The sequence below is a fragment of the Gymnodraco acuticeps genome, unplaced genomic scaffold (genome assembly GCF_902827175.1).
Source record: "Gymnodraco acuticeps unplaced genomic scaffold, fGymAcu1.1, whole genome shotgun sequence".
NCBI lineage: Eukaryota > Metazoa > Chordata > Actinopteri > Perciformes > Bathydraconidae > Gymnodraco > Gymnodraco acuticeps.
The window spans coordinates 1,330,170-1,355,092 of NW_022990646.1; the positions used below are offsets into that span (position 1 = coordinate 1,330,170).

At 40.6% G+C, this 24,923-nt stretch overlaps 2 protein-coding genes across 3 annotated transcripts in view; one reads left to right on the forward strand and one right to left on the reverse strand.

Moving 5' to 3' along the window:
* Positions 1 to 47: 47 nt before the first annotated feature.
* LOC117554772 (ras-GEF domain-containing family member 1B-B-like) lies at positions 48 to 14,386 on the reverse strand. The gene is made up of 14 exons (XM_034229287.1): positions 14,168 to 14,386; positions 7,919 to 8,467; positions 7,704 to 7,826; positions 6,866 to 7,003; positions 6,338 to 6,553; positions 5,686 to 5,760; positions 3,680 to 3,772; positions 3,404 to 3,506; positions 2,588 to 2,667; positions 2,385 to 2,480; positions 2,200 to 2,295; positions 1,590 to 1,713; positions 1,426 to 1,498; positions 48 to 1,335 (listed from the first exon to the last, which is right to left on the reverse strand). The coding sequence occupies exons 2-14, from the start codon at positions 8,459 to 8,461 to the stop codon at positions 1,302 to 1,304; spliced, it is 1,794 nt and encodes a 597-aa protein (XP_034085178.1). The 5' UTR covers positions 8,462 to 8,467; positions 14,168 to 14,386; the 3' UTR covers positions 48 to 1,301.
* Positions 14,387 to 14,639: 253 nt separating this feature from the next.
* The window catches only part of LOC117554787 (chondroitin sulfate proteoglycan 4-like), a 37,239-nt gene continuing 26,955 nt past the window's right edge, over positions 14,640 to 24,923 (forward strand). The window contains exons 1-3 of one of the 2 annotated variants that reach the window (XM_034229302.1): positions 14,640 to 14,668; positions 15,002 to 15,060; positions 20,075 to 20,205. In XM_034229302.1, the coding sequence (XP_034085193.1) occupies position 20,205 (1 nt within the window). In that variant the 5' untranslated portion in view covers positions 14,640 to 14,668; positions 15,002 to 15,060; positions 20,075 to 20,204. Of the gene's footprint in view, positions 14,669 to 15,001; positions 15,061 to 20,074; positions 20,206 to 24,923 lie in introns of those variants that run through there. The other variant, XM_034229301.1, reaches the window with a different exon arrangement.

A 24,923-nucleotide genomic window follows, 5' to 3' on the forward strand; every position in this document is an offset into this window, starting at 1 on the left:
ATGTTGTTTTACTGTTTGATTTTATGAATACCAAACCAAAAGACACATTCTTCAGTTATTCTGTTTATTTGAGGAAAAAATAGAATTCTTTTTTTCACAAAGACCTTCAGTACAAGTACCGACAACACAAACAATACATAAAAAAGCATACATGAGAAAAAAACACTTATAAAATGGCACATAAAATAACATTTTTTAATAGAAAAAAAACAACAAAACAAAAGCTTTACGTTCAAACAGGCAGATTTTTTGAGGGATCCCATCATCCAGATAAAAAAAGGATGATGGTTCTTGTATCTGAGCACACACACACACACACATCAGCTTGAGCATCAGTCAGACTCAAAACACTTCTTTATCACACTTGATCTGGTGTTGTATTAACAAAAATAGCTTACCAACACAGAGCCAGCCAACCAGCAACAAGCTCACTAAGAAAGTACATACACTTTGTTTACCTTCTGTACAAAATGTTAAAGTTAATACTGTATAGAAAGACGCCTCAAAATAGGAGTCACCAAATCCTATATTACAATACACAAGAACCCATTGAAGTGCATTTGAATGACCTTGCATGATTAGCACAATATTGCGTCACCAAAGTGCACACGTCACAAAATGTTAAGAACCCAATAGCGGCTGCAAAATGCTTTAAGGAGTACGTAGCTGATGTTTACGCTTTTTAAATTAGATCAAAAGGATTCAATGACCCGGAGACTTTTGCTGTGTGTAAGCTGAGAGGAAATAGATTGTGTGGTGTTGCTCACAATGTATACCCATCACTATCAAGCACTCAACAACACAGCAACACTTCTAAAAGCAGTTGTTAGTCTGTCACTTATAATACAAATCGATACGGAGTGCATATCTCGCCAGGATGTGCCGCAGAGAAGCAGTGCTAGTGTTGCAATAATGTAACCAATCAGGGTCCATATATCAGTCCCATTTAGAGACAGATCAGCCCTTTCAGCTTCCATATTAGAGCCTTCCCACAATAGTTGCCACGATGGAGGTCCACTGGAGATTTCAAAATCCACGCTTCTGCGAATCCAAGTGCCTTGGACAGAGATGATGTCTGTACTCTGAGCTCTTCCAGGTTCAATAACTGCATCATCAAGGTACGTCTGCGCCGGATTCATCAAGGAGTGTTACAGTTCATGATTTTTAAATTCTTTATGATGCTCCTTGTGTTTGTTTTCCAGGGGAGTGTAGAGAAAAATAGGTGTTCATAAGATAATACGGAGGAACATGTAGCTTTAAAATACCTCGTTCATTTTCATTGTTCCATTGATTGTCTTTTCTTAGGAGCGGTTCTCCCGATGCGAAAGGGAAGATCTGCAAAACAGAACACAGAATATGTCATGTGATTGATTTAATATAAGCTATTGTTGAGGTGGTTTTGTGTTTGAGTGTGTGTACACCCACCTGAGAGACCTCCGACTGTCCTTCTCCATGTTGTTCTCGGGTCCTTCAGTCTCATATGAAGCCAGGTGCAGCTCTGCAGTGAAAAAACAAGATGAGTTTAGATCTGTTCTCGTGCTTGGTGACTGCACATGATACACACTTTAACTGTTTGTTTGTTTACTGACCGTCCTCGGTGTAGACGGGCGTCGTTACGAGGTACTGGAGGATGCGACGGTCTCTGTCGAACGGACAGATCACCTGACGCCAAACCAGGAACTCGCTCACCTGCTTTGCAAGCTCCCAAAGTTTCTGTTGAGACATTACAAACTTTATTAACACCGACACCCAATTGAACGCAATGCACCTGTTACAAATTCCAAGAACAACTAGGAAAATTATGATTGTATATTACCCAAAAATGTCAGTAAAACAGTTGTTTCTTAACTGCATTTTTAAATGAATTCTGGTTTTAGCCACAAGGGGGCACCATTATACCACTTTGTTATAACATTGCCGTCACTGTATGTTAATATTAAAACAGATCAGAATCAGAAACAGGTTTATTATCAGGTAGGTTAACATATACGTGGAATTTGACTTGATGTTGTGGTGCATACATAAAAATAAAACAAAAATGTAAAATGCAGATAGAAAACTATTTGAAGAAAACTATAATAACATTACAAAAATATGGTAAAATATAGCAGTATTTACATTGGATATGATTGAAATCGTAGAACAGTAAAGGCAGCCAGGTTTCCTCGAATACCTTCATATAAAATGTTATGGACTGACCTCAAAGTTGATGTGCCCGTTGGTCAGCCTGCTGGCACAGCCTTCGTTCAGGAAGTAGATGTCTTTAATAAGGAGACTGAAGAAGGGAATAACAATCTGAAAAAAATTGTTGACAGCAAGTTTATATAGATATTTTTACATTTGGGACATTAGTTTATATAGTTCTATCCTGGGTGCTCTCTCACCTTCTCCTGGCTGCTGTGGGCGGTCTCAGACCTCTGGGTGGCGCCGCGGAGCGCAGTGCGGTAGTTACTGAAGTTACTGGAGGGGTCCATCTGGTGCTGCGTGAGGTCAGACAAAGAGGAAATTGGTCAAACAAATCCTTTCAACTTCATACAAAGAGTTGGCAATCCTACCCTCATGTTTGCAGATTTTCTTTTTTTCTTACCTCAAGGATTTCGAACTTGTCGGTATTGACTTTACCCCAGGTTTTCCTCAGTCTGGCAACAGGACTCATGTTCATCCCAGCTGTAAGTAAGAGTATACAGTGTTTATTTACAGAGACAGACCAATGAAAATGAGCAAACACGACTGCCTCCCTGAACTCACGTTGTACTTCCTTTACTTCTCAGCCTCCAGCTGGCACTATATTTGATGACTTTATTGAATTTGTAGTTGGCTGTTTTGACAAAGAAGGGGTTGGAACTACCATTTTACTGTAGCTTGCTCTTCTTCAAAAACAAGCTGTCACAGAGTAGTTTGTGAAATGAAGAATAATTCTGCTTACTGATTTAAGTAGAAGCCATTTACATGTCGTTCATAAATATCTAGCGATTTACCACCTAGTGTATTAATCGATTGTTCAAAAAGAATCGCCACTATTTTGATCATGTATTAATCGTAGTATTCATGAAAAAATATGTAAATTCCCTCTCTTTCAGTTCAATATCGTCTTTGGGTTATTGAATAAATAACAAGACATTTAAAGACATTCCATTGGACATTTTAGACAAATTAAAAGATTCTATAGAAGTTTAATTGATGATTACAGAAGATAATTGTCCAATATTCAGAAATGAAGATAACGGTTAGTTGAGGCCTGTAGCATTATGTACTCTATGTAAGATGCTGAAGAGGTTGAAGCAATGCGGCATTTCCCCAAAATCAATTTAAAGTTGTGTGTAAGGAGGGGGGGTGTATATGTTGGCTGCTTTTTAATTATTTGTTTGTGAAAAGTGAGCTTCTGTATGTTTTCTGTACTCACTGATGATGGCCATGAGGGAGTTGAAGTTGCCGATGTTGAAACACTCCTGAGCCACATCAATGAAGAACTCTATGATCCGAGCTCTGTGTTTCTTCTTCACTGGCTGTAATTACAGAGAACACAGGAGGGAAAGTGAATCAAAGATGCATAAACTGAAGACTGGAGCTGCGTGTTTCATGAAAAGTGGAACGTGCCAATAAACAACAAGCCCTTGAGTGTGTGGAAAACAGGATGAGACCGAGAGATGTCTGATCTGCTCCTTTGAGAACAACGTACCATGCAGATCTCAGTGGCCACCAGGTAGCTCAGTCTGTTGAACCAGTTGATGTAGGCCTCCAGGTTACTGGTCTTACGCTTCCGGAAGAAACCCTGTGAACAAAAAGGGAGATGGCATGGTTAAAATCAAGCAAGAAAAAGATACTTTTAGTTGTTTTATCTAAGGTTTTTATCAGTTTTTCATACTATTAAACCAGTATTCCATTGATTTATGGACAAGAGTCATGTTTGTAAGATGTGGGGAAAAATAAAAATGGTATCAGGAGACGAATGCAACACTTTGAAATGACCTTATATTGTATTTGAATACCTTAATCTGGGTAATAAATGGGAAAAACACAGTAAAAAGGTACATTTACAAGCCTTTGTTGGAGCTTTCAAATGCAATAAATCAAGGTTTTCCTCAGTAGAATGAGTTTAAGAGTATTAATACACAAGATATGTAAAAACTGAGCTAACTGCATCCGCCTTGACAGGAAGTAGACTTTTTAAGACTTAGTTTATACTCTTTTAGTTGGGATTTGCCATTTAGTTTTTGGGCCCACTATAATTACCAGAACTTATATATAACACAACCTGACAAGACAAATTCTGATTATAATATTCCGCCTCATATTTTTGTATGCAATAATAATTTTAGAGAGCAGGCTGCTGCTTCTGTGTTATTTCCTTAGCAAATGGATCTTGACAGCCCTTCCACCCACACAACCTGTGGTCCTGCACAGTCTGTGACGTGCCTGCTATTATTTTCATCTAATTTCCATCTGCTTTTTTCTGCCTTTTTGCTTCTCTGAGAGACATCCGGTGGATAGCCTGTTTGCCAGGGGCACTTTTTGATATAAATAAACATTAGAAAAGGCTGTATTATTAAATTCAACTTGACCGTGATGATGTAATCCCGCGCATTCATGCCTCTATTAAATTCTTATACAACAACCGGCAGCCCACTCCACTCCAAACTTCCCCTTTATACTTCAGGACCCCTAACGCTGACTCAACCGCTCTGTAATACAAAGTGGGTCTTATGTAACCGGTGGGCAGCGAGATGCAGCTCAGTTGACAAACAGCGGCTGAAAGCTTGTTCTCTGCCGCGCTGATTGAAAGCGACCCTTCAGCTGACTCACAGGACAGAGAACCCTTCAGGGACACTTAGACGTACGCAGAATGGCTCTTTCAGACTGTGTTTGATGCATGTTCAAAAGCTATGCAGAAAACTAAAATGTAATCCGAAAATCTGCCAGCAGGATCTTTCATGTGGCTTCCAAAGCAAATTCACTTAAACTAAAGCAGACCACAAATTACACTCGAAGAGTGAAAATAATACAGGATGACTAAAATCACTACAATCAGTTCTTTGATGTTGACAATTATAAATAAATAAAAACATATTTGTATACATCAAGCCGTTGCTGTTGATTCTATCTACCTGGAAAGAAAGAGTTTAACTTGAATAGTTTTTTTGAAGATACCCTTTGAATTTTGTAGTAGAAAAACAGCTTTAAAGGGACCCTATTGTGCTAAAAAGCTCTTTATTTTCATACTGCCTGTGCTGCAGCACCTCTTTTCACCCTCTGTCTGAAACCAGAGCCCAGTCTTCTCTGATTGGTTAGCTGGCCGGCTCTGTTGTGATTGGTCAACTGCTTAGAGATGTCCCGCCCCTTAGCACTCCACGTACAATGTGTTGGAGCGCTAAGCAATAGCTCGGCTGTTATATAGTAATGTCACTCTATTACGGAAGTAAACAAAAGACTAAAATGATGTGGGAGAGAAACTCCCTCTGGAGGGGACTTTGGGATTTTAGACTCTTCAGACCATTTACATGCACAAAACCCCCAAAAAGCATAATAGGGTCTTTTAATAGTGTCACAAATCATTTCAACCAACCACGTTGAATACAAGCAATCAATCAAATTAGTTACATCTTAAGATAGTGTGATACTTAATGTCTAGTTACAGGGTCATGTACAGTATAGGATAGAGCAACACTTAAAATCAAAAACGTGTACCTTATGGTTGTCCAGAGGATCCTTCATGGCGAATGTCTGGATGAACTCCTCCGGGCCGATAAAACTCAGTCTGTCCTGAAGGCAGAGAACAGGGGAAGAAAAAAAATCAGGACGATATTAATGGTCCTGATTTAGGGGATAATAAATGATGATTCGAAAAAATTCAAACGCAATAAACATGGGTTTGAACACGAAATAATGTTATTTGTGCGGAAGGAGAGCTATAACTTAAGAGTTTCTGGAAAAGAAAGCAGGCAATGTCTTAAAAGTGTGCTCCAAAAATGAGTACTGAAAGGATTAACAGCACATGACTAAAAGCAATTTAGCTACACATACAATTAAAGTATGAATTAGTGTTCTGTGTGCAGCGCTGCAGCAAAGCAGACCACACAAATGGGTTTATGGGAAAACAATAAAAGCAAGAAAGAAATACGAATCGTAAAAGAAAAATTCAATAATTCAACACGAGCAGGAGCCAAAAAGAGAAAAAAGCAATTTAACGCTTTAGCATTTTCATTAGGTCTTTACATGTGGGCTTTCACCACCAAAATGAATAACTGCACTTCATTTAGATAAGAAGAAAAGGCCCTCCAAACCCCTCTACAGATGGGGACTTATGATATCAAATTAAACGGCCCAAGTGTCTTCGTACCAGTTCGATGTGTGTGAGCTGCTGTGCGATGATGAAGGGGTCGTCACACACACTCATTACGTCGCTGCGCTGACCCGAGGCCTGTTTGGTTTTCAGGGAGGCGGGTCGCTCCAACGCCACGGCGCTGAGCGCAGCCACGGCCTCCTCGTACTGTCCGAGGGCCGAGAGGCGCTTGATCAGCCGCTGGGTCATCTGCTGCATGGCCCGCCACGAGTACTGAAGGCACGACACAAACAAAGACCGTTAGATATGATACTCAGACAGGACACTTTGAGGAATCAACATGGCATTGCTTTATGAAGTCTGACAACAAGTAGTGTTTCTATGCTATAAGAAAAGCTGTATGGTGACGGCAAAATTAGACTAAAATGTCCCATTTGTGCAAAAAAGGCTAAATGTGATGCGACAAAATAAAAGTTTGCTTAAGATTGGCTTAATTTTTGAATGAAAACCCGGCTTTTACTTGTAATTACCAGGCGTTCTTTGTATAAAATCGTTTTTAAATGTGTTTTAAGAGTTCAAACTGACCTCATCCCCTCGGGCCACGTGTTGCGTCATGTCCTTGAGGCAGCGCATCATCCTGTCGTCTCTGAAGTCATACGGGAACGTCTCGGTCCATTCGGTCAGCAGCTGCACCAGCTTTGGCGCCACCTCACGGAAACGGATCTAGACAAAAATCATCACATGACGTGTTAAAGTGGCAAGAGGCACGGCTTTTTAATACTTTTTTTATTATTTAAATACAATATATTTAGATGTATTTATGACTTTTTCACTACGAGTAGTACAGGGTTCCTGCAGGTTTCACCAACTCAAATGTAAGACTTTTTAAGACCCCGCGGGAGAAAATGTGAACCAATTATGTTGTCTTTAAGATAGTGGCAATAATAACATCACCTGGATAAGTTGCCAATCACTACTTTAAGTAGACGTTATTGAATGATCATTTATAGATATAATATTAAGGCAAACATCTTTAAATGTCACAAAAGCAGCCCTTGTAGTGTCTTTTGAACACAATACACTGCTAACAGGTGCAACTTGTTGTTGCCAATAAATGTGCTACTCTCTGTAATTTGTATTTATTTGAGCCCTTTCTGTGTGTCCAGAAAGTCTTAAATTAATAAGGTGATTATTTTAACCTCAAAAGCAATTACAGAGGTGTGTGTGTGTGTGTGTGTGTGTGTGTGTGTGTGTGTGTGTGTGTGTGTGTGTGTGTGTGTGTGTGTGTGTGTGTGTGTGTGTGGGCATGAGTGTGACGCAGGTATGGTGGGTGCGAGATTGTGTGGGAGGAACAGTGAAATGAAGAGAGAAAATAGCTGTGTGTTTGAATGTGTGTGTGTGCGCGTGTGTGTTATCCACCCACCTTATCCAGCAGGGCGTCTCCAGACCGCTGCTGTTCCACGCACAGGTGGCAAACCTTCGTCATGAGCTCGTAGGGGTGCAGGAAGAGGCGTGAACTCAGCAGGAAGGTGAAAACATACGACCTCTGATGATGGGAAAGAAAGAAAAAAAAACATCTCTTAGGACGAGAGAGTCTTTTTACAAAGGGAGTTTTAAGAGCACTTTACCGTCACTTACATCAGGGTAGTAATCTACCGTGGGAACCAGGTGCTGGATCAACGCCTCAAGTGATGCTGAGACCAAGCTGTTGTCATGGTAACACATCTCCCCATAGCTGGCGGTGACTCCGTGTCCGAAGCGTCTTCCTTTGGCTGCCACAGAGTTGCTGCGTGAAGATTGTTCGCTGCTGCCTTCACTGCTACTGCTAGTGGTGGCGGTCGTGTGGCGGTAAGCGCGTCCGGGACAGGAAGTGCTGTGTTGCCGGGGGCTACGAGGCTGCGGCGAGGTGTACGGGTTCTCCGAAATGGCGCAGCTGCTGTTGTAGCGATGCTCCTTGGTGGTCGTGGAGGACACGGAGGAGCTGCGATACGAGCTTTGAGGCTGCGGGATGTCGTAGGGGTTCTCCGCGGAGACGTAGGCGCCGTTGTAGACGTTCTCCTTGGAGGGGTTTGGGCCGGTGCCGTTGCGGTACGGGCTGTGAGGCTGAGGGTGGTTGTTGTTGTTGTTGCCGTAAGCTACGCAAGAGCCAAACTTTCCGGCGTATGGGGTTGTGGGAGGCATGATGACCTGAAGGAGAGACACAAGGAGGTCAATGTGGACAAAATCATGGACATAATATCAGTATAATGTATATCTTTATCAAATTCATCTTCTCAATGAAATGGGGAGTAGTTTTATGATCTAATAGTCATTCCAAATGTATGACAAAAACAAAAGCCACTTCTAATAAGTGGTCTGATCTTTTCATAACACAGTATGTTATGACTTATTATTGAGGATTTTACTAATATTTTGAAGGAATAAAATGATCCAGTATTTTGCATGAAAACAGCAATTAGTATAGAAAGGTCTTCAGATACTAAACAGACTTTTTCCATAGTAGAAAACCAACTCATGATAGATGTTGCTACCCCTCTAGGAAACACTGACCTAATAGACCCAGAAAAATGAAACCAATAGCAACCAAAAAGTAGCCATATGCATATTTCCTTATAGTACTTTTTATCATTAATTAAAACTGATTATTCATTTTCTTTGCTGACGTCTTCTTTTTGCCTTCTACAATAGGTATTTAAACATCACAATACACTGTCATTTGAGTCACACTCCTTCATATGAATCAAAAGTGATGTCGTCTGTAGTTTTCCTACTATTACAGTATGACACAACCTCCGTGCTCTGGGAATGTGGTTGTAGTTTAAGCTGCATCACTCCACATGTTATGAACATATCTGTTTGAGCAACTCGATCACACAAAGCTGAGACTAAGAAGCCTGTCTGTGAAAGTAATTACACTAAATCACATAATGTTACCTCTCCTCTGTTTACTGTTTTGGCTTGTTGAAAGATACCTCCTTGTGTAATCAATTTTTTTTAAGTTTTACATTACAAAAAGGTTTTCAAAACACAGATTATTTCCTCACTGTCTCCTGTTTTATTGTATGTTTTATCACTCTCTTGAAGCTTTTGGCATCAAGGCGGCAGAAGGGTAAACAAATAGGCCAACAGATGGATGATCTCAAGGCAGCAATGATTTTGTTTTTGCCTTAATGGTGTAGATAATTGGATTTGAGGAAGGTAAGCTGATCCTAGATCACCAGCAAGGCGTGCTTTAACTCTGGAGCCATCTTTATCCTGCTACTGTCGTCTGTCTAGGAACCGCATGCCAGCGTCAATCGAGCCGCACGGCGCACGCACACATGTAACACGCAGTGGCGTAACATTGAGCCAGAAAACAAAAACCCTGCAGGAATCCAGCAGACTTTTGTTTGTTCATCGCAGCGCCGAGAGAGGAGTGTCTGCCTGAGCCAACATCTTACACACACCCATGTCCACCATGGCGCCTAGCCCCATGTCAGCTTAATCCAAACACACACACATGTCACACATAAACAAATGATGGCTTGAGTGACACACACACACACACACACACACACACACACACACACACACACACACACACACACTCACACACTCCTGAATACTACAGGGCCTGGCGTCATGCCTTCTGAACTCTGTGATCTCTGCCTTCTGTTTCCCTTCTAACTCTGTTAAAAGATTACAGTGGCTTTACCGTCCTAATGTTACAATAAAGTAGAATCTGGAAAAGCTCTGGTGGTCAAGTTGATAAGGAGTAATATTAACTCACGCCATTCCTCATTTCAAGCTTCTGTTTGCACTGAAAGGTGACCTCACACAAATGGGAAAACTCAAACCAATTTTTAACCAATCCTGGGTTTTTCCAGACTGACTTCCTGAAAAGTTGACCCTTGGGTTAGCTTGCGGCTTCGGCGCTGCAGAAATGTTTCTCTCTTTAAATCATAGGTTGGACTCTCTGCGGACGCCTTAATGATGGTGTTGGGAGCATAATTTCATATTGAAAGCATTGTTCAAATGTTCTTGTTTGTAAACTTTGAAGAATAGCAGCCTTGCAAAATGGGTTTAAAGTGGGAATCAAAATACAGGAAATGGCAGAAATGTATAGTTCTTCCAAAATGCTGTACCTACATAATCACGATCTAAAAACATTGCCGGCTTTCTAGTGTATGCTAAACTGCCATCTGTTTTCGTAATGTGACACGACAGACAGTGTCTCCTGCCTTGGCAAGTGGCACCAATTGTAGAGTCTGGAGCCTGAAATGTCATAACCTGGTTCATCAGAAGGTTAAAGCTAATATAATGTTTGATGCAGCTGCAGGCAAATATCAACTGCTAATGGATTTAAACCAGGGAAATCTGTCAAAGCTGTTCATAGAGACATCATGTTGGGAGGTTTAATGAATGTGACAGTTATATCCTACTGTATGTGAAGGCTGCCTTCATCTGTTGTTTTTCAGTTTGTTATTTGCACAGGAATTAATTGATTTGAGGGAAGTGCATTTGTTTTGCAGCTGGGCTAACTTCCCAGCAGATTCAGAAGCACCACTTGGCTCAATACTAACTTCACTCCAAATGGTTCCAAAGAACAACCAAATTCTTTCAATCTTAGTCAAGCTATTTTTCTCTAAATCACACATAATGTGGTTATACAAAAAAGAAGGTACACCCAGCAGCAATGCTGAGGCCAGTTATAACAGGGGGGGGGAGAACGAGCCAAGGGGGGGGAGGTCTTCAACAATAGAGGTATTATCCATCCTGTCATGGCATTAACAACCGCACAAAGACCCCCAGGAAGAGATCAGAGCAGATGAGACACACACACAGCAGCTTTCACACACTCTGCCTTCCACCGTCGGGCTGTATGACGCCCAGGCTCGGATCATTTTCACATCAGTCAGACCAGCATAAAGCATTCTCATTCTTCCGTAAGGTGTGAACTCTTGTTTTTGTTCGTACTCCCTGACAGACATCATCTGCTGAAAGATCATGTGCCAATAAATGCATGCCTTGTTTGCCAAGTGCAATAAAGGTACAGGAATGTATCTCTGTATAGCAGCACATCGAAACCCGTGGATTGACGTAAGCGATTATTACTGCACGTGGTCAAGCTGCTCTCATAAAGTGAAAAGGGAATACAGGGAGGGATGCTCGTATTGGCTAATATGGCCCAAGTGCCACCAAGCCTTTAAATGTGGTGGCAAAAGCACTTTTCTGTAGCCCAAATATACATTTTTGCAAAACAACTGCATTAAAACGGGCGCTTCATTTTGCATTCAATCCCCAATTTCTGTTGTCATTTTGGGTTTTTCAAGTCTGTCGATTGTGTTTGTTGTCTCTCTGTTAGGATTACACCAGCAGTTTGAGTAGTCTTAGTAATCCATACCTCAATAGCCCCGCCATACAGGTACAGCCAGCAACAGCATTCTGTTACAGTTTTCGTAGAATCTTGAACTAAAAGTCTCAAATAATTCGGTATGGTTAGAGAACTGTATCGTGGTGTTGGCAAAGAATAACAGTATGGGGATTTATGCATTTATTTAATCTTTATTTAGACAGGAAATCTCATTGAGAGAAGCAGTGCGTGTCCAATGGAGGGCACCTAGAGGGGATATTTGGTGGCCACTACATTTCATTTACAGTTGATAGCGAACTGTGGAATACAGACACAGTACAAAAACCAAGCATAACCAAGCATCATAATGGGCAAGCACTCTGAGCTAACCGAGTCTAAAATGTCCTTATTCAAAGCCAACTGACTCTACGTGCTCACTGACCTAATCATAGTCAGTGCTGAAACCCCCTGAAGCATAACCAACATGAGCTGAAAGGGAAGACTTGTTTGAAAAGACTCCTGCTAATCAAATTGGAGGCCTTTGAGCACGCCTAAGAGCTCGAAAACACACTAACAAAAAGTTCAGCATGCACGTAGGTTAACACAAGGTGCACCCATGGCGTGAGAGACAAGCACCTGATAATGGGACCTGTAAAACAATTTATCAGTGTGGCAAAAGGCCAAAGCAATGTAACGCTATCTTTTTTCTACTTCGTACCTTATGCACTTTGACACTAATAAGTTACAGCAGGTGAGGCGTGTGTGAGCAAGACAAGCATGTCGTCTTGGGGGAAACCCTTCGCAGTCAGCCTTATTCCTTACAATAAGTGAGGTTGAAGTCCTAGACTCTGCTCGTATCACTTACTCGTGGTTTTGCCAAATCAGCACACTAAGCAAGTTTTACACGTACAACCCTTTAAACAGCCTTAACATAGACAAGCACCACTTTAACTGATTCTGCTGTTTAAAGAACATTTGCTAGTGTGTATTAGCATCATCGTTGGTAAATGTGGTACAGAATTTGGGTTGTTTTCCTTTACCTGGCATGACCGTAGGATTTAGTTTAAACAATTTATACCACAGTATTCATGTTTGAGGTCTGAGAATCACAATTTCAAGCAACCACCATACTTTGAGCATCAACATCACCAGACCAAACGCAGCAGAGCTAAAAAACAAAACTCCACCCATGCTTGAGTAATCATACGGGTGAGCTAGGTCCTGCCTTGGCTGTCAAAATGCCAGACGATTAGACCCACTGACAACTGTAAAAACCTACAGCTGAACTAAACCTGATATCAGATGGACTTTAAAGATAAGCAGAATACCATCCACCCACTGCTGATCCTGTTTCTATCTTTAATTCCCACACACATGGGATTCAAGTATGCATTTCCTCAGACACACACACACACACACACACACACACACACACACACACATACATACGCACACACGCACACACACACCTGTCCCTCGTATGATCTGGTAGGCTAGTACAGTATTAACCTACTGTTAGTAAGGATAAAGACCCATTATCTCCTTTGTTGCTGCTGGGATATAATAACACTAAGCTTGTGTAAGGGGGTTTTCTCTCTCTCACGCACACATTTTCTATTGTCTAAAAACCCTTAGATCTCACACATCCACAGCCCAACAGAACACACTTTTAACAATAAGATTAAAGATAGAAAAAGTCACTTTAAGTGGATAAAGAAGCTGATTTTAGATCAGTTGTAGCCCATAATGTTGCTTCTGTTCCTTATACCTGCTTTTGCGGTTATCATTCAATAAACTAAACCTTTTGAAATTAGGTTTATCCAATATGTAAGCTGGCAAAGTAGGGGAACATTGTGGCATTCATTTCAGCAAGTTAAGGGACCATTGGTATATATAGAAGTGTGTGCGGAGGGAATAAGACGGTTATATGTTGGTTTGGCAACAAGTACACACGTTTTGTGTCTTCTTTCTTTTCCCTACAGATACATACACAATCTGTTAGTATCTCTCTCTCACAAACACACACACCCCCACTAGGCAACCATGCCTGGTTTACATTATGGGTTTCTGACTGAGTCATAACACATTAAAAGTAAAAGCTGACTGTGAAAAAGCCATGCTGTGTAACCACATTCCCATCACAGGTTCTGCCTGGTGAGCAACGTTTGTGCGTATGACAGCAAGCCCAATTATAACTCACATGGGTGGTAAACAACAACAACAACAACTGAAGTAAACCAAAAAAAAGAACTGAGAGGGTATGCTGGTATTTAATACCAAGACTAAACCAAAGCATTTAAGTTTTTTTTACTACAAAGTTGCATTTTAGTAAAGATGCTTGTTATAGCAACGAGATAAAGCATTACTAAACATTATTTAAGGGATGATGATCTTAGTGATGGGAAATGCATGATTGCAATTAAATACAACGTTGTAATAATCATTTTGTGACTTTAAGCGTCGTTTTTTTTCCTAATCCTAGATCATGATTTCAACCAGAATAACGTTCCTAGTTTCTATAATTAACCCCACCATCCGCACCCCCAACAATTTACCTCTTATAAGTTGCAGCTCTCCGAATGCAACCTCTCCCCGGAAGAAACAGTTGAAAAAGCGGAGAAAAAGACTGTCCAAAATGTTTGTAATCTCCGCTGTTAGGGATAAACCTGCACAGTGAGTAACAGACAGATAAGTCTTTCAGCAGTGTGTCTGCACCGTGCTCTCCTCCATTGTCTCTCTGCTCCTGATATTTGAGTCAATTTTGAACCAGCAGCGCCGTATTGAGCCTCAAAGCAAGGCGTATTCAAATGACTTCCATAGAGCCGGGAAAACACACCAATCACTGCTCAGGGGAGGGTGCCTCTAGGGGCGGTGCGAACCAATCGCAGAGGAGGAGACGAAAAATCGAAATCTCCGTGGATTCTGATTGGCTGGCTTTCCGTCCGTCGAGTTCCTTCTTTTCAACCGCAGACAGGGGCCGCGAATGTTTTTTTAGGAGAGCTGAACTATGGAAGGTGTAAGGTTTCCTGAAGAATGTGTGTGGAGCCTTTGTGGTTGTAAGTCGGTCTTAGTTGCTTAAAAATCAAGAGTTTAAAAGACTATAAGCCTTGACTGTTTTTATGTTGTGTTTACAACGTTAAATATGGTAAATATTGTCATAAAACACTGTCAGAGAGAGTAAGATGCAGGAAAACACACATATTTAGCTAAGCTATTTGTTAATATATTGTTGTAGAATTGTATAAAGAAAGTCTTGAAAGGCATAAATATTGTACCATTGTTTTGCAAAGATTTTCTCAGCAGCCATATTGATAGTGTCCTAGTGGGAAAAGCACAGGTGTATTTAATCAGAAACGGGTTTATTGCCATTTGTGTTTTGTGTTTTTTAGCACTGTATGGAAATAAGATGGCATTAAGTGGATGGTGTCTTCAAACTGGCCCAATAAAGGTAATATACAGTTGTCATTGAACATTGTGTTGGATTAAAGCTGCATTAATTTGCACTAGGTGGCAGTGAAGTAAATTTGACATTTTATTGTCTCATAAAGTTGTAGTTGCGAGTACAATTTTCTGTTTACACGTTCGCCAGACATGAAGCAAAATGCATATACAATATATGTATATTATGTTTGTTTATCAGCTCTTTTGGTTTCCAAGAAAAATATCTAACTTTTTCGCTGTTCGTGGTTCATTTTGTTCCCCAGCTAACTTTGTCTGTATGTTTTCTAATTCTGAAATCAGAAAATAGATTGCTTTGTAACTTGTTTTGTTGCTGAAAACAGGTGTATGTTGCCATAGAAAAGGATATAGTTGACAGCAGTTTGCGGGCAATACAAAAAAATGCTTGTTGTGGTAGAAATTAAGAAAACTGCAGAGATATATTTATTTTGTGTGGATCTCTCCGACTATAAGGGGCCCTAAAACAAAGTAATTTGGATGATTGTTGATCTAAAATATTCTTGTTTAGTTGTGTGATAATCCAGTTGAACGCAGGATAAATCAAGTGTTGTTGGTATTGTTTGTTTCCCCAGAAGCTACAACATGCTACATGTAAGTTCACATATCATACCCTGACTCGAACAACTTATACATACACAAACATTCAAACATGTTTGTGTGTAAAGGTAGTGAACACACTCTAAACCTGAGTTTCGTCATACAAACCAGACTGTTGCCCACAGGTTGTTATATCGGATAATAACCCTTCTCGCAATACCTAGTTCTATTGGTAAACCATTTAATTGTACCTTTGAGTAAATCTATAAACATAGTTTTTGACTCTCAACTATAGTGCCTGTTTACACTATTCAACACAGGGAACAGTGAGGACAAAGTGGTAATTTACAGGATTTTTTGTTGAGTAACCGCATTAATTGCATGTTGCTGCATTAATTTTTTATTTTTAAAGAGTTTAGTAGAACCGTCTCTCTTTTTTGTTGTATTTATCCGATGGAGTTTAGAAAGGATTTAACCAAATGCTGAAATTAATCCACCCATAACACAAAGTTATCCTTAAATTGAAGTGAAAACAAGCATATTATCTCTATTAGGTTTTCTTGTAACAACAGGAATATGTACAGTGAGTCCTGTTGTACTTACCGGTATGTACAGTCTTTCAATGTACTTTCTTATTTTGGGCAGGTTTACTTCATTTTTACTTTGTTAGTATAAATAAACACCTCATCTCTTTCTATAAATATTTAGAGTGTACTCTAAATATATAAACTGTGCTCCCTCCAACAGTCTAATTTCCTCTAAAATATGGTAATTAAGGTGAGGTGTGTACACACCGTACCCACCCCCTCAACTGCCACTGCACCGCTGCCATCCACCGCAACACAGTCCAGTCCTTTTCATTGCATAATCATCAAATTACATAATCACAGCGTTTGATTTACAGCGTGGCCGGGCCCTGATGTTGTGGGCGGCGCTTATTTTCTGATCACTGACGCCTCTTACATTCTGACACATCACCGTTCAGGCAAGAATAGCTGATCTCTGCTTCTTACAGGCTGCAGGGTTGTATCATTTCAATATCCCAACTCCTACACCCTGCACCCGAGCGCACAGATTCCGGCTGCGTAGTATGCCCATGCCCGGTCACACACACACACACACTGACCACACGCATCTTCTTCCGGTGATACTTGACCGTGGTGAGGCTCAGTGAGGGCCCTCATGGGAGTTGGCTTTTCACTTGGCTGCTTGACGCCCACAACCGGCAGTGCTGTTGTGGAAGAGTTCCTGTAAGTGATCGAAGATGTCTGTAAATAAGGTTATCCTTAACTGGTAACACCCCCGACCTAACCAAGTATTTGTTATATGGATGTGTTCGCCATAGAGTTACTTCCTGAGTACAGTCCGCTGCAGTCCACAGCCTTATATCGCATCTGCATGTGATGTTGATTTTATTCCCAATTTAGGTGTTGTTCTCTCTGTTCATAATGTCAAATGTCCCTTTCTGTTTAAACAACCTAAAGTGGAGCTAGGCAGAAATGAATAATTTATATTCTGAGAAACCATCTTATGTAACCCTTAAGACCTTTAGAAAAGCATTCATCATTGTGAGGCGAAGTGAAATCACATTTCTTTAGGCTTAAAATGGTTTGCAAACAACAAAAGAGATAATTCACTGTTTGTTAGTATGGCTTTAATTACTTAATTGTCTTTAAACAAGAGAGATGTAGAGGGGCCATACTGCAGGATTTAAACATAGGCAGCATGGTTCCAGAGGCTTTATTGGTTAAATGAAAAGATAGTTTAATTGAGTTTACTGTTTCTTGTCTGCCCACATTGTCCAGCTAGAAGGCCAGTGGTGAAGAGAACATAGTCACAAAAAAGTATCTGCGTCCCTGTGTAAAGCACAGCCCTGATGTGCAGGCGTTTAGCATAAAGGTCACTTTGTTTAGAACGTACGTCATTTACAAAAATTGCACCAGAAAACCACTCATCATCTTGCCCACGCGTCTCATAAAGATTATAATGCTGCAGAGGTTTTTGATTTCAAAGTCATTCAATCTTGACCTTGATTTTCCCTTGTCATGCCAGTATACGCTGTAAGGCAAAGGTTTATCATCATGGCAATATCATCATGGAAGAAACTGATCAACGTCTTACAGAATATTCACAATTTATCATATGTGAGAACTGTGACTCACTTCAGATAAAAGATTATAGAAAATGTGAAATCTGAAAAAGGGAAGTTCTGGTAAATGTTTACCTGAGATCAACTGTAAGCTCGTTTGTGAAAGGAGTGATGAACCGAGAGTTGCCAACAAACTCCCAGCTAATGAATGAAGTTAGCATGTAGCTCCTGAAGCATTAAGCAGCAGTTGGAGACCAAATGAAGAGAAAATTCATAGAAATATTTTACTTGTATCTATACTTATCAGGTGAGCAGAAAAAAGACTCTGCATATATGCCAATGCTTTAATCACTCTATTTTAAAGGTAGAAACATGTAATTATCGTGTTTTTTATGTTACTAAGTGGCCCAAAAAGTGCAGATTCAACTTAATGTCGGATTAATGACACGATAATTGGTCAATTCTTAAACTGCGCGTCATATAATATTGTTGCATTTATGTTGTTCAGTTTGCTTCTTGGATCAATACGATTTATTCTTTCTACTTTGAACCCCAGCACCATGTGTTCCTTTTAAATGTGTACCTGCACAATACAAAAAGGTCTCAAAGCTAGCCTGTATCTTAGAGCATTTTACAATGAGAACATTGCTTAAAGTTAAACCAAAATGCCCCAAAAAACATGGTTCAAAAGCTTTTTAACCGCAAGCGTGTTTTTGATTTCCAGGAAACTGACGCAAAACAAATGATGTCAGACGCCACCAGCAGCAGAAGCAGAAACAGGCGTAGGGGCTGTAGTGAGTGTGGGTGGGATTAAACAGTGACAGCTGGGTGAGATCATTACAGTTTCGGGTAAGAGAGGGATATCAAAGGGGGGAGAATGCGAGAATCGGGGGAGGGGAGGGGAGGGGGTCGGGGTATAAAGGCGTAGGGGCAGAGGGGTGGGGGCTTTTGTGGTGACATTCTTTACTCTCAGGAATGCATACACTTGTATAGTAAGTTAAGGAGAAGAAGTAATCCAGCTGCATGAAAACACCGACCTGCTCTAAGTCCCTTAACTGTCCTTTTAAATTTAAATGCTAACATGCGTGGAGAACGTGAAGATAGACATGCATGAGGACAGTGCAGGTCGAGAGGTTGATATGAGGGATATATCGGGAGGAGGATAGGGGGGGTTGGGGGAGGAGAGGGAGACGGGTGACTCACAGGCTTCCAGTAAGAGGTCTGACTCGGCTACTGGAAGCCCCCAGACCCTGCTTGGGGACAATAAGTGGCTATTAATCCGTGTTTGTCATTTTATTTATAGGTGATTAAATATGGAAAAGAAGGGAGAGAATGTGAACGCTACACAGCTGTCACTACCTGTGCTTTTTCTTCAGTTTAGGGGGAAAATGTGCTTGTTAAAAAGAGGATATTATGAATAATGCACTCCATTTGAATGACTGTTTAGGTAATATACATCATACTCGTCACAAAGAAGACAAGACAGTAAAAGAAAGAGAGATCCTCTGGCTTTTTTATCCAGCCAAATCAACAGGCCTGAGATCAGTTTTAAACATGCTTTGACTTCAAAACAAGTGTACAGGAAACAAACTCATGTGCATTGAGCTTAATGCAACAATGCATCCTTCCTCGTCACTTAATTTGCTTGCTAATTGTTTCATTCAGTCACTCAAAATGCACACCAGTTTATTTGAAGTGATTAATCTTTCTGTTAAACCTTGTGCCCTGTGATTTGAGTTGCTATAGCGACATAAAGACCAGAGATAAGGGGTTCGCTTTCCACAGCAACAGCAGCCACGTAATGACAGGAACTGTTTATCAAACGCTCCATTATGACTGAGCCAGGTTGGCAGACAGCTGATCTGTGTGGGGCATGCCAACTTTTATAGGATTAAAAAATGTTTCTTCCTTTGCCATTTGTTCTTTGTGTTGGCTTTCATTTAGTAAAACAACAGAGGTAAAATGCAGGTGTTTGATTGCATAATTGATGACTAAGGTTTGAACGTCAATCGTCATCTGTGTCTTTTTGCTCCTGCTGTTAAGAATGGATATAAAGACATGAAGAGAAGAACAGAAGAAGAGAAGTCAGATAGTTTTTGTGTTTTCTGTACCTTTTTTAGTTTTGGTTATGTTTTCATTCTTTAAAAAATTGCACCATAGTTTACAAGAAAAAACCCCAATGTTGTCACTTGATTATTTAAAGAAAGAAAGAGAACAGATAATTCAATTGGTACACTCTCCCTTAGTAAGAATCTACATTGCCTAAGTAACTTAAACTAAAACTTAAACAAAAACATTGCAACATTTTAGGAGAAAAAAAAAACACAAACTCATGTTCCTCATCCTCCTCATCCTCCTCTTCCTCCTCCTGCTACAGTTTGACCCCCCTGCCTCTTCACATCTGACTCCTGTGATAGTAGCTGGTGATGGATGATAGGTGGACAGAGGGCCTGTTTCCTGGATGTGCCCTGAACATCCATGTCACACACACAGATTTCCTCTGAGGAAGTAAGGTACACCCACACACACCTGCACATACATGACCCACATTCACACACACACACACACACACACACACACACACACACACACACACACACACACACACACCACACACACACACACACACACACACACACACACACACTACACCTTACATTCCCTTTGTTTATATAACCTTACATTCCTTACACTGACCTACATCTGCTTTACATAAAAGACCAGAGACAAAGCCTAAACATGTTGGAATATTTTAAGCTTATTTTCCTTTTTCAGTTCTACGTCAGATACTTTGTAAGTGCCTTACACCTTTGTGCATCCATTTGAAATATTTGAAGTCATAACACAATACAGTGCGTGTCATATTTTATGCATATAAAATATGACAAGTACCGGTGAAAAGAACCCCCTCAGGCTAAATGTTCTGCCAAAAACTACAAACCGGCTTCCAACAAATGAAAAGCAAATTCATCACAGCACAGAAAGTTCCAGACTTCCACTCAGTAGTGCTTTCTGATGCAACATACTCTTACTGTGTGTGTACTCTTTGAAAGAAAGGCAATTTGTCCAATTTTGGTGACTTACTTCTCTCCTCTGCCTCTCAATTATGCCTCCTCGTATCCCCCTATTACCTGTCTAATTAAAGCTGACAACCCATGAGAAGTAAACATTTGAAAGGAGTCAGTAAAACCCATATTCATGTAACATGTTTTTTAAAGACACAGTGAACTGAAGGCACTCTTGCCTTTCTTCCAGCTCAATTTCTGTAGGAGGTCCCCACTCTGCCGCTTTCCAGTCCTCCCTATAAAGTGTTAAAAGCCAATAGATGTCTGAGGTAGGATGTGAGCTTCCCAGGCTCTTACTAAAAACAAAGGTAAAGATACATCTGGGAGCAGGCACAGTCTCGGAGTGTTTTGATTTACTTCTGTAATTTCACTGCAGCTCCGGTGGTTTTTACTGTAAACCACTCCTACACTGTCTGCAGATGTGGCGCTGGATTTAGTCAGAGGGAATTGGTACACACAGTATTTCTGTGTGTGTGTGTTTTGCTGAACGTCCAAAACCAAATTGGATTCTTTCTAAGGAATTCTGTTGGTGTTTTCAACGCAGACTGACTTCAACTCCTCACAATGGTTGATCAATCACTCCGGATGTTACGAGACTATTCAAAATGCAGCAAAACTTGTTTTTCCCTTTATCTTCTTCACAAAGACTACAACTCTGCACTGATTAGCAGTGTAAACACTGTAATCTAAAGACATCCTGCTGACAGACAATGACCGATTAATCCTGTTGGTTTAGAGAAACCTCAGAATGCAACTCGGCCTGATGCAAGAAATGTTTTTCCTTGTTGTTCTTGCATTGTTTTTCTACAACCTCATAACTTCTTGTGAATGGATCCATACAATGGATTCAGAAAATGACAGAGTGGCCTTCTTTTCCTTTATACACAAAGTCCTTTCATTTCTTTCAAAGACAATTGTTGGGTGTCTTGTTGATTTTCAACTAACTTGCCAATTTCCCATATTGTAACACCTTGTTTTGCATACAAACATATTGTCATAAAGTGGGTAGATATTGTGATATCAATCAGCCATTTTTTTATATCACATTCATAAAACATAACGCTAAAGCAAAGCTTGCTAAACTAATATTAGTTCTTCCCAATATGAAGAAAATAAAGCTGATTATATTGCAATAACCGATGTTATGTATATTTTTTTCAACTTATATGTTCTCAAAGAACCTTCTCCAGTAACTGTAGTGCTTTTTCATTTGACCACATTTATCCCTTAGACCGAGAATCCTTGTGTTTAAACAAGGAGTAGAGCAGCTGGTCACATTCCATTCATTCCTCTACATATTAAGATGGACGTGAAATCTATATTCATCCCAGTGACCAAATGTTTTCAGTCCACACGAAACGAGAAGAATGCAAAGGAATCTGAGGGCATCCTCGACTTTCTATTAATTCGGTCAAGGATGGCTGAAAAACAAACATGTTTTCACCCAGGAGCTGCATTGTTTCTCCACATGTGTTGTTGTGCGCCTGAATGCAGCGTCCAGCCGAGCAGCTGAAAGTGTTTACGCTGGCCTTTAGGCGCAGGTGCACAATCAAACCCAAGGGAAGGAAATGGAGGGGAGGGGTTTGAATGTGACACAAACAGGAAACAAGCTTTGTGTTCCCTCCTGCTCAGTGGTGCACACGAAAGGTTTATTTCAAACTTTGGCCTTGTGCAATCTATTTTGTCAGCTTATTCGGTACACTATGTTTTGCCAGGAGCTTACACAACAGACACTTTTGAAAGATATTAACCTACTCAATTCACCTCTATCATTCTGAAACCTTTTAACATCTCTCATGTATCAGATTTGTATCAATGCACTGACGTCTGTATGATGACAAAGTAGTTTAAATGGGAGTTTTGGGCAAAAGGCCATTGGACATACAGGAAATGCCTCTTCAAGTTGAAGAAGTAATGGCAAAACAAGTCCCTTCACACCATGTTCACAGTTGTTTCTGGTCATATATGGAGAACTGTCTTGTTTGTAAGAGAAGAGACACATTCTTTTTCCTGGCTGAGAAAAACGAAAGTCATTTGAACCCAAGACAAGCAAATACTGAGCCTGAAGTAGTACAAATGTTAGCACTACTTCGTCAGCAGGAGAACGAAAATGCCAGCCAACATAAACAAGTGGATAACAGTAGCCTGAAGAAAAAACGTTCCAGAAAAGAGAAATAAGTTATAACCAATCCTCATAGCTATAAAGATGAAAAAACAGTCACTTCTTAATACCCAAGTATCTAAAAAGGCCCCGTGTGAAACAATCAAAACAAACTGAGCTTACTCTAAAGTAACAATTTAAAGTAAAATGACCTTTTTAATGATTAGTGATAGTCATAAGGATATATCTTGTCCTTAAATGTTTAGAATATATATAAACATCTTACAAACCACAATATTGTTTATCTGTCCATGTAGTCTCTATCTAGACATGCAACAATATTGAGGACTCCATATACGGGAAGCAGGTTGTGTGTGTGTGTGTGTGTGTGTGTGTGTGTGTGTGTGTGTGTGTGTGTGTGTGTGTGTGTGTGTGTGTGTGTGTGTGTGTGTGTGTGTGTGTGTGTGTGTGTGTGTGTGTGTGTGTGTGTGTGTGTGTGTGTGTGTGTGTGTGTGTGTGTGTGTGTGTGTGTGTGTGTGTGTGTGTGTGTGTGTGTGTGTGTGTGTGAGGGATGTACTCAGTGTGGGAACAGGTCCTACCCCTCTACAGGAAAGACATTAGGAACAACATGAGAGTTGGGGGAGTGGAAGGGAGACGGGCAGTGGGGGGGGGCTTTCAGGGAAAGAAGGGAACGAATGGAGAACACCCTCGACTTTTCATTCTCACTACAGAACCCCTCCTCCTCCTCCTCCTCCTCCTCCTCCTCCCCCAACAAGTGTGAAGTGTCCCTCCTCAACAATAAGTGCAGTGCAGCGTGGCATAACAACAAATAGTGCGTCACTAACGAGTCACGGCAAACATTCCTGCCTGTCTGCGTTTGTATGTCGTCCACGTATTCCCGCCACTTTGTCCCAGACTGGACGAGTGTGTTTTGGGACAGACTGTTTGTTATGGGAGGGGGGGTCATCTGCTTGTTTAGCTTTAATTTTTTTTCGGAACAGACTTTTCTGTCGGGCACATTTGTTTTTGTTGTCATCTGGTTTTCATAGGATCCCTCAGAGCTGTTTTAGCCTCAGTTGGGCTGGAACATGATTTGGGTAATCCTTTGTAGTCAGATTCTAGGAGAATAATAAAACCATTTGTGGATTAAACAATAAGTCAATTTCATTATAACACATGATTTAGAAGTGGTTATTCTATGATATTATTCTTTATTGAAACAAACAAAGGGAAATAAATCAGCCTTAGTTCCATTCAGACTGCCAAATAATGATTGGGTTTATCCAACTTGATTTGAAAGTTGATTCATAAGATTGACGATGACCTCAGTCCGTAGAGCATTGAATCCTTCAGATGGATTCAATAACTTTCACATGGAAATCAGAAAAAAGGGACATAAGGTTTTCATATACAGTATCAGCAACGGTTTGTGGCCTGAATCTGGGCCACAAAGCGTTCCTGTGTAAACATCAGCGCCAAACGGGAGGGAAGAGTCTGCTTGTTTTGAGACTGAAGTGCCACTCCAGCTCCTCTCATGGGAGTGATTCATTCCTGGATGGAGAGAAACGGTGGGAGGGCAATAAAACCAGGGATAAGTAAATATACGGCAGTTTCCAGAAGGTGTTTCAGATATGAAGCAAACTCATAATACCTAAGAGCAGCATATGTTATCATTGGTTATCCTTGGCAGTGAATACAACATCAAAGGGTTTAAAATGCAAGAAATAAGGCGATGGTCCTCCTAAGATCAGTCAGTCATTTCAGCAACTTTGCCCGGAACGGCATATGTTTACGGTAAACCCTTAAGTGGCCAAAGTGATTATGACCGGAACAAAGTAGAGTGACAATGTCCACAGAGAGCAGGGGGGTGGGTGGGTCAACAAAACGCTGGACCTGAATACACAAGACCTCCACTTTTTCGAAGCAACAGTGTGCGTGTTATTTTTTAATCATGACTGTAATTGTTTCCTATCCTTATCAAAGTTATTATTATTGCAACCATGACAATAAAGGTCCCCAACCTTTCATTAAGTAGTCATTTGAGCCCAAACCGTGATGTT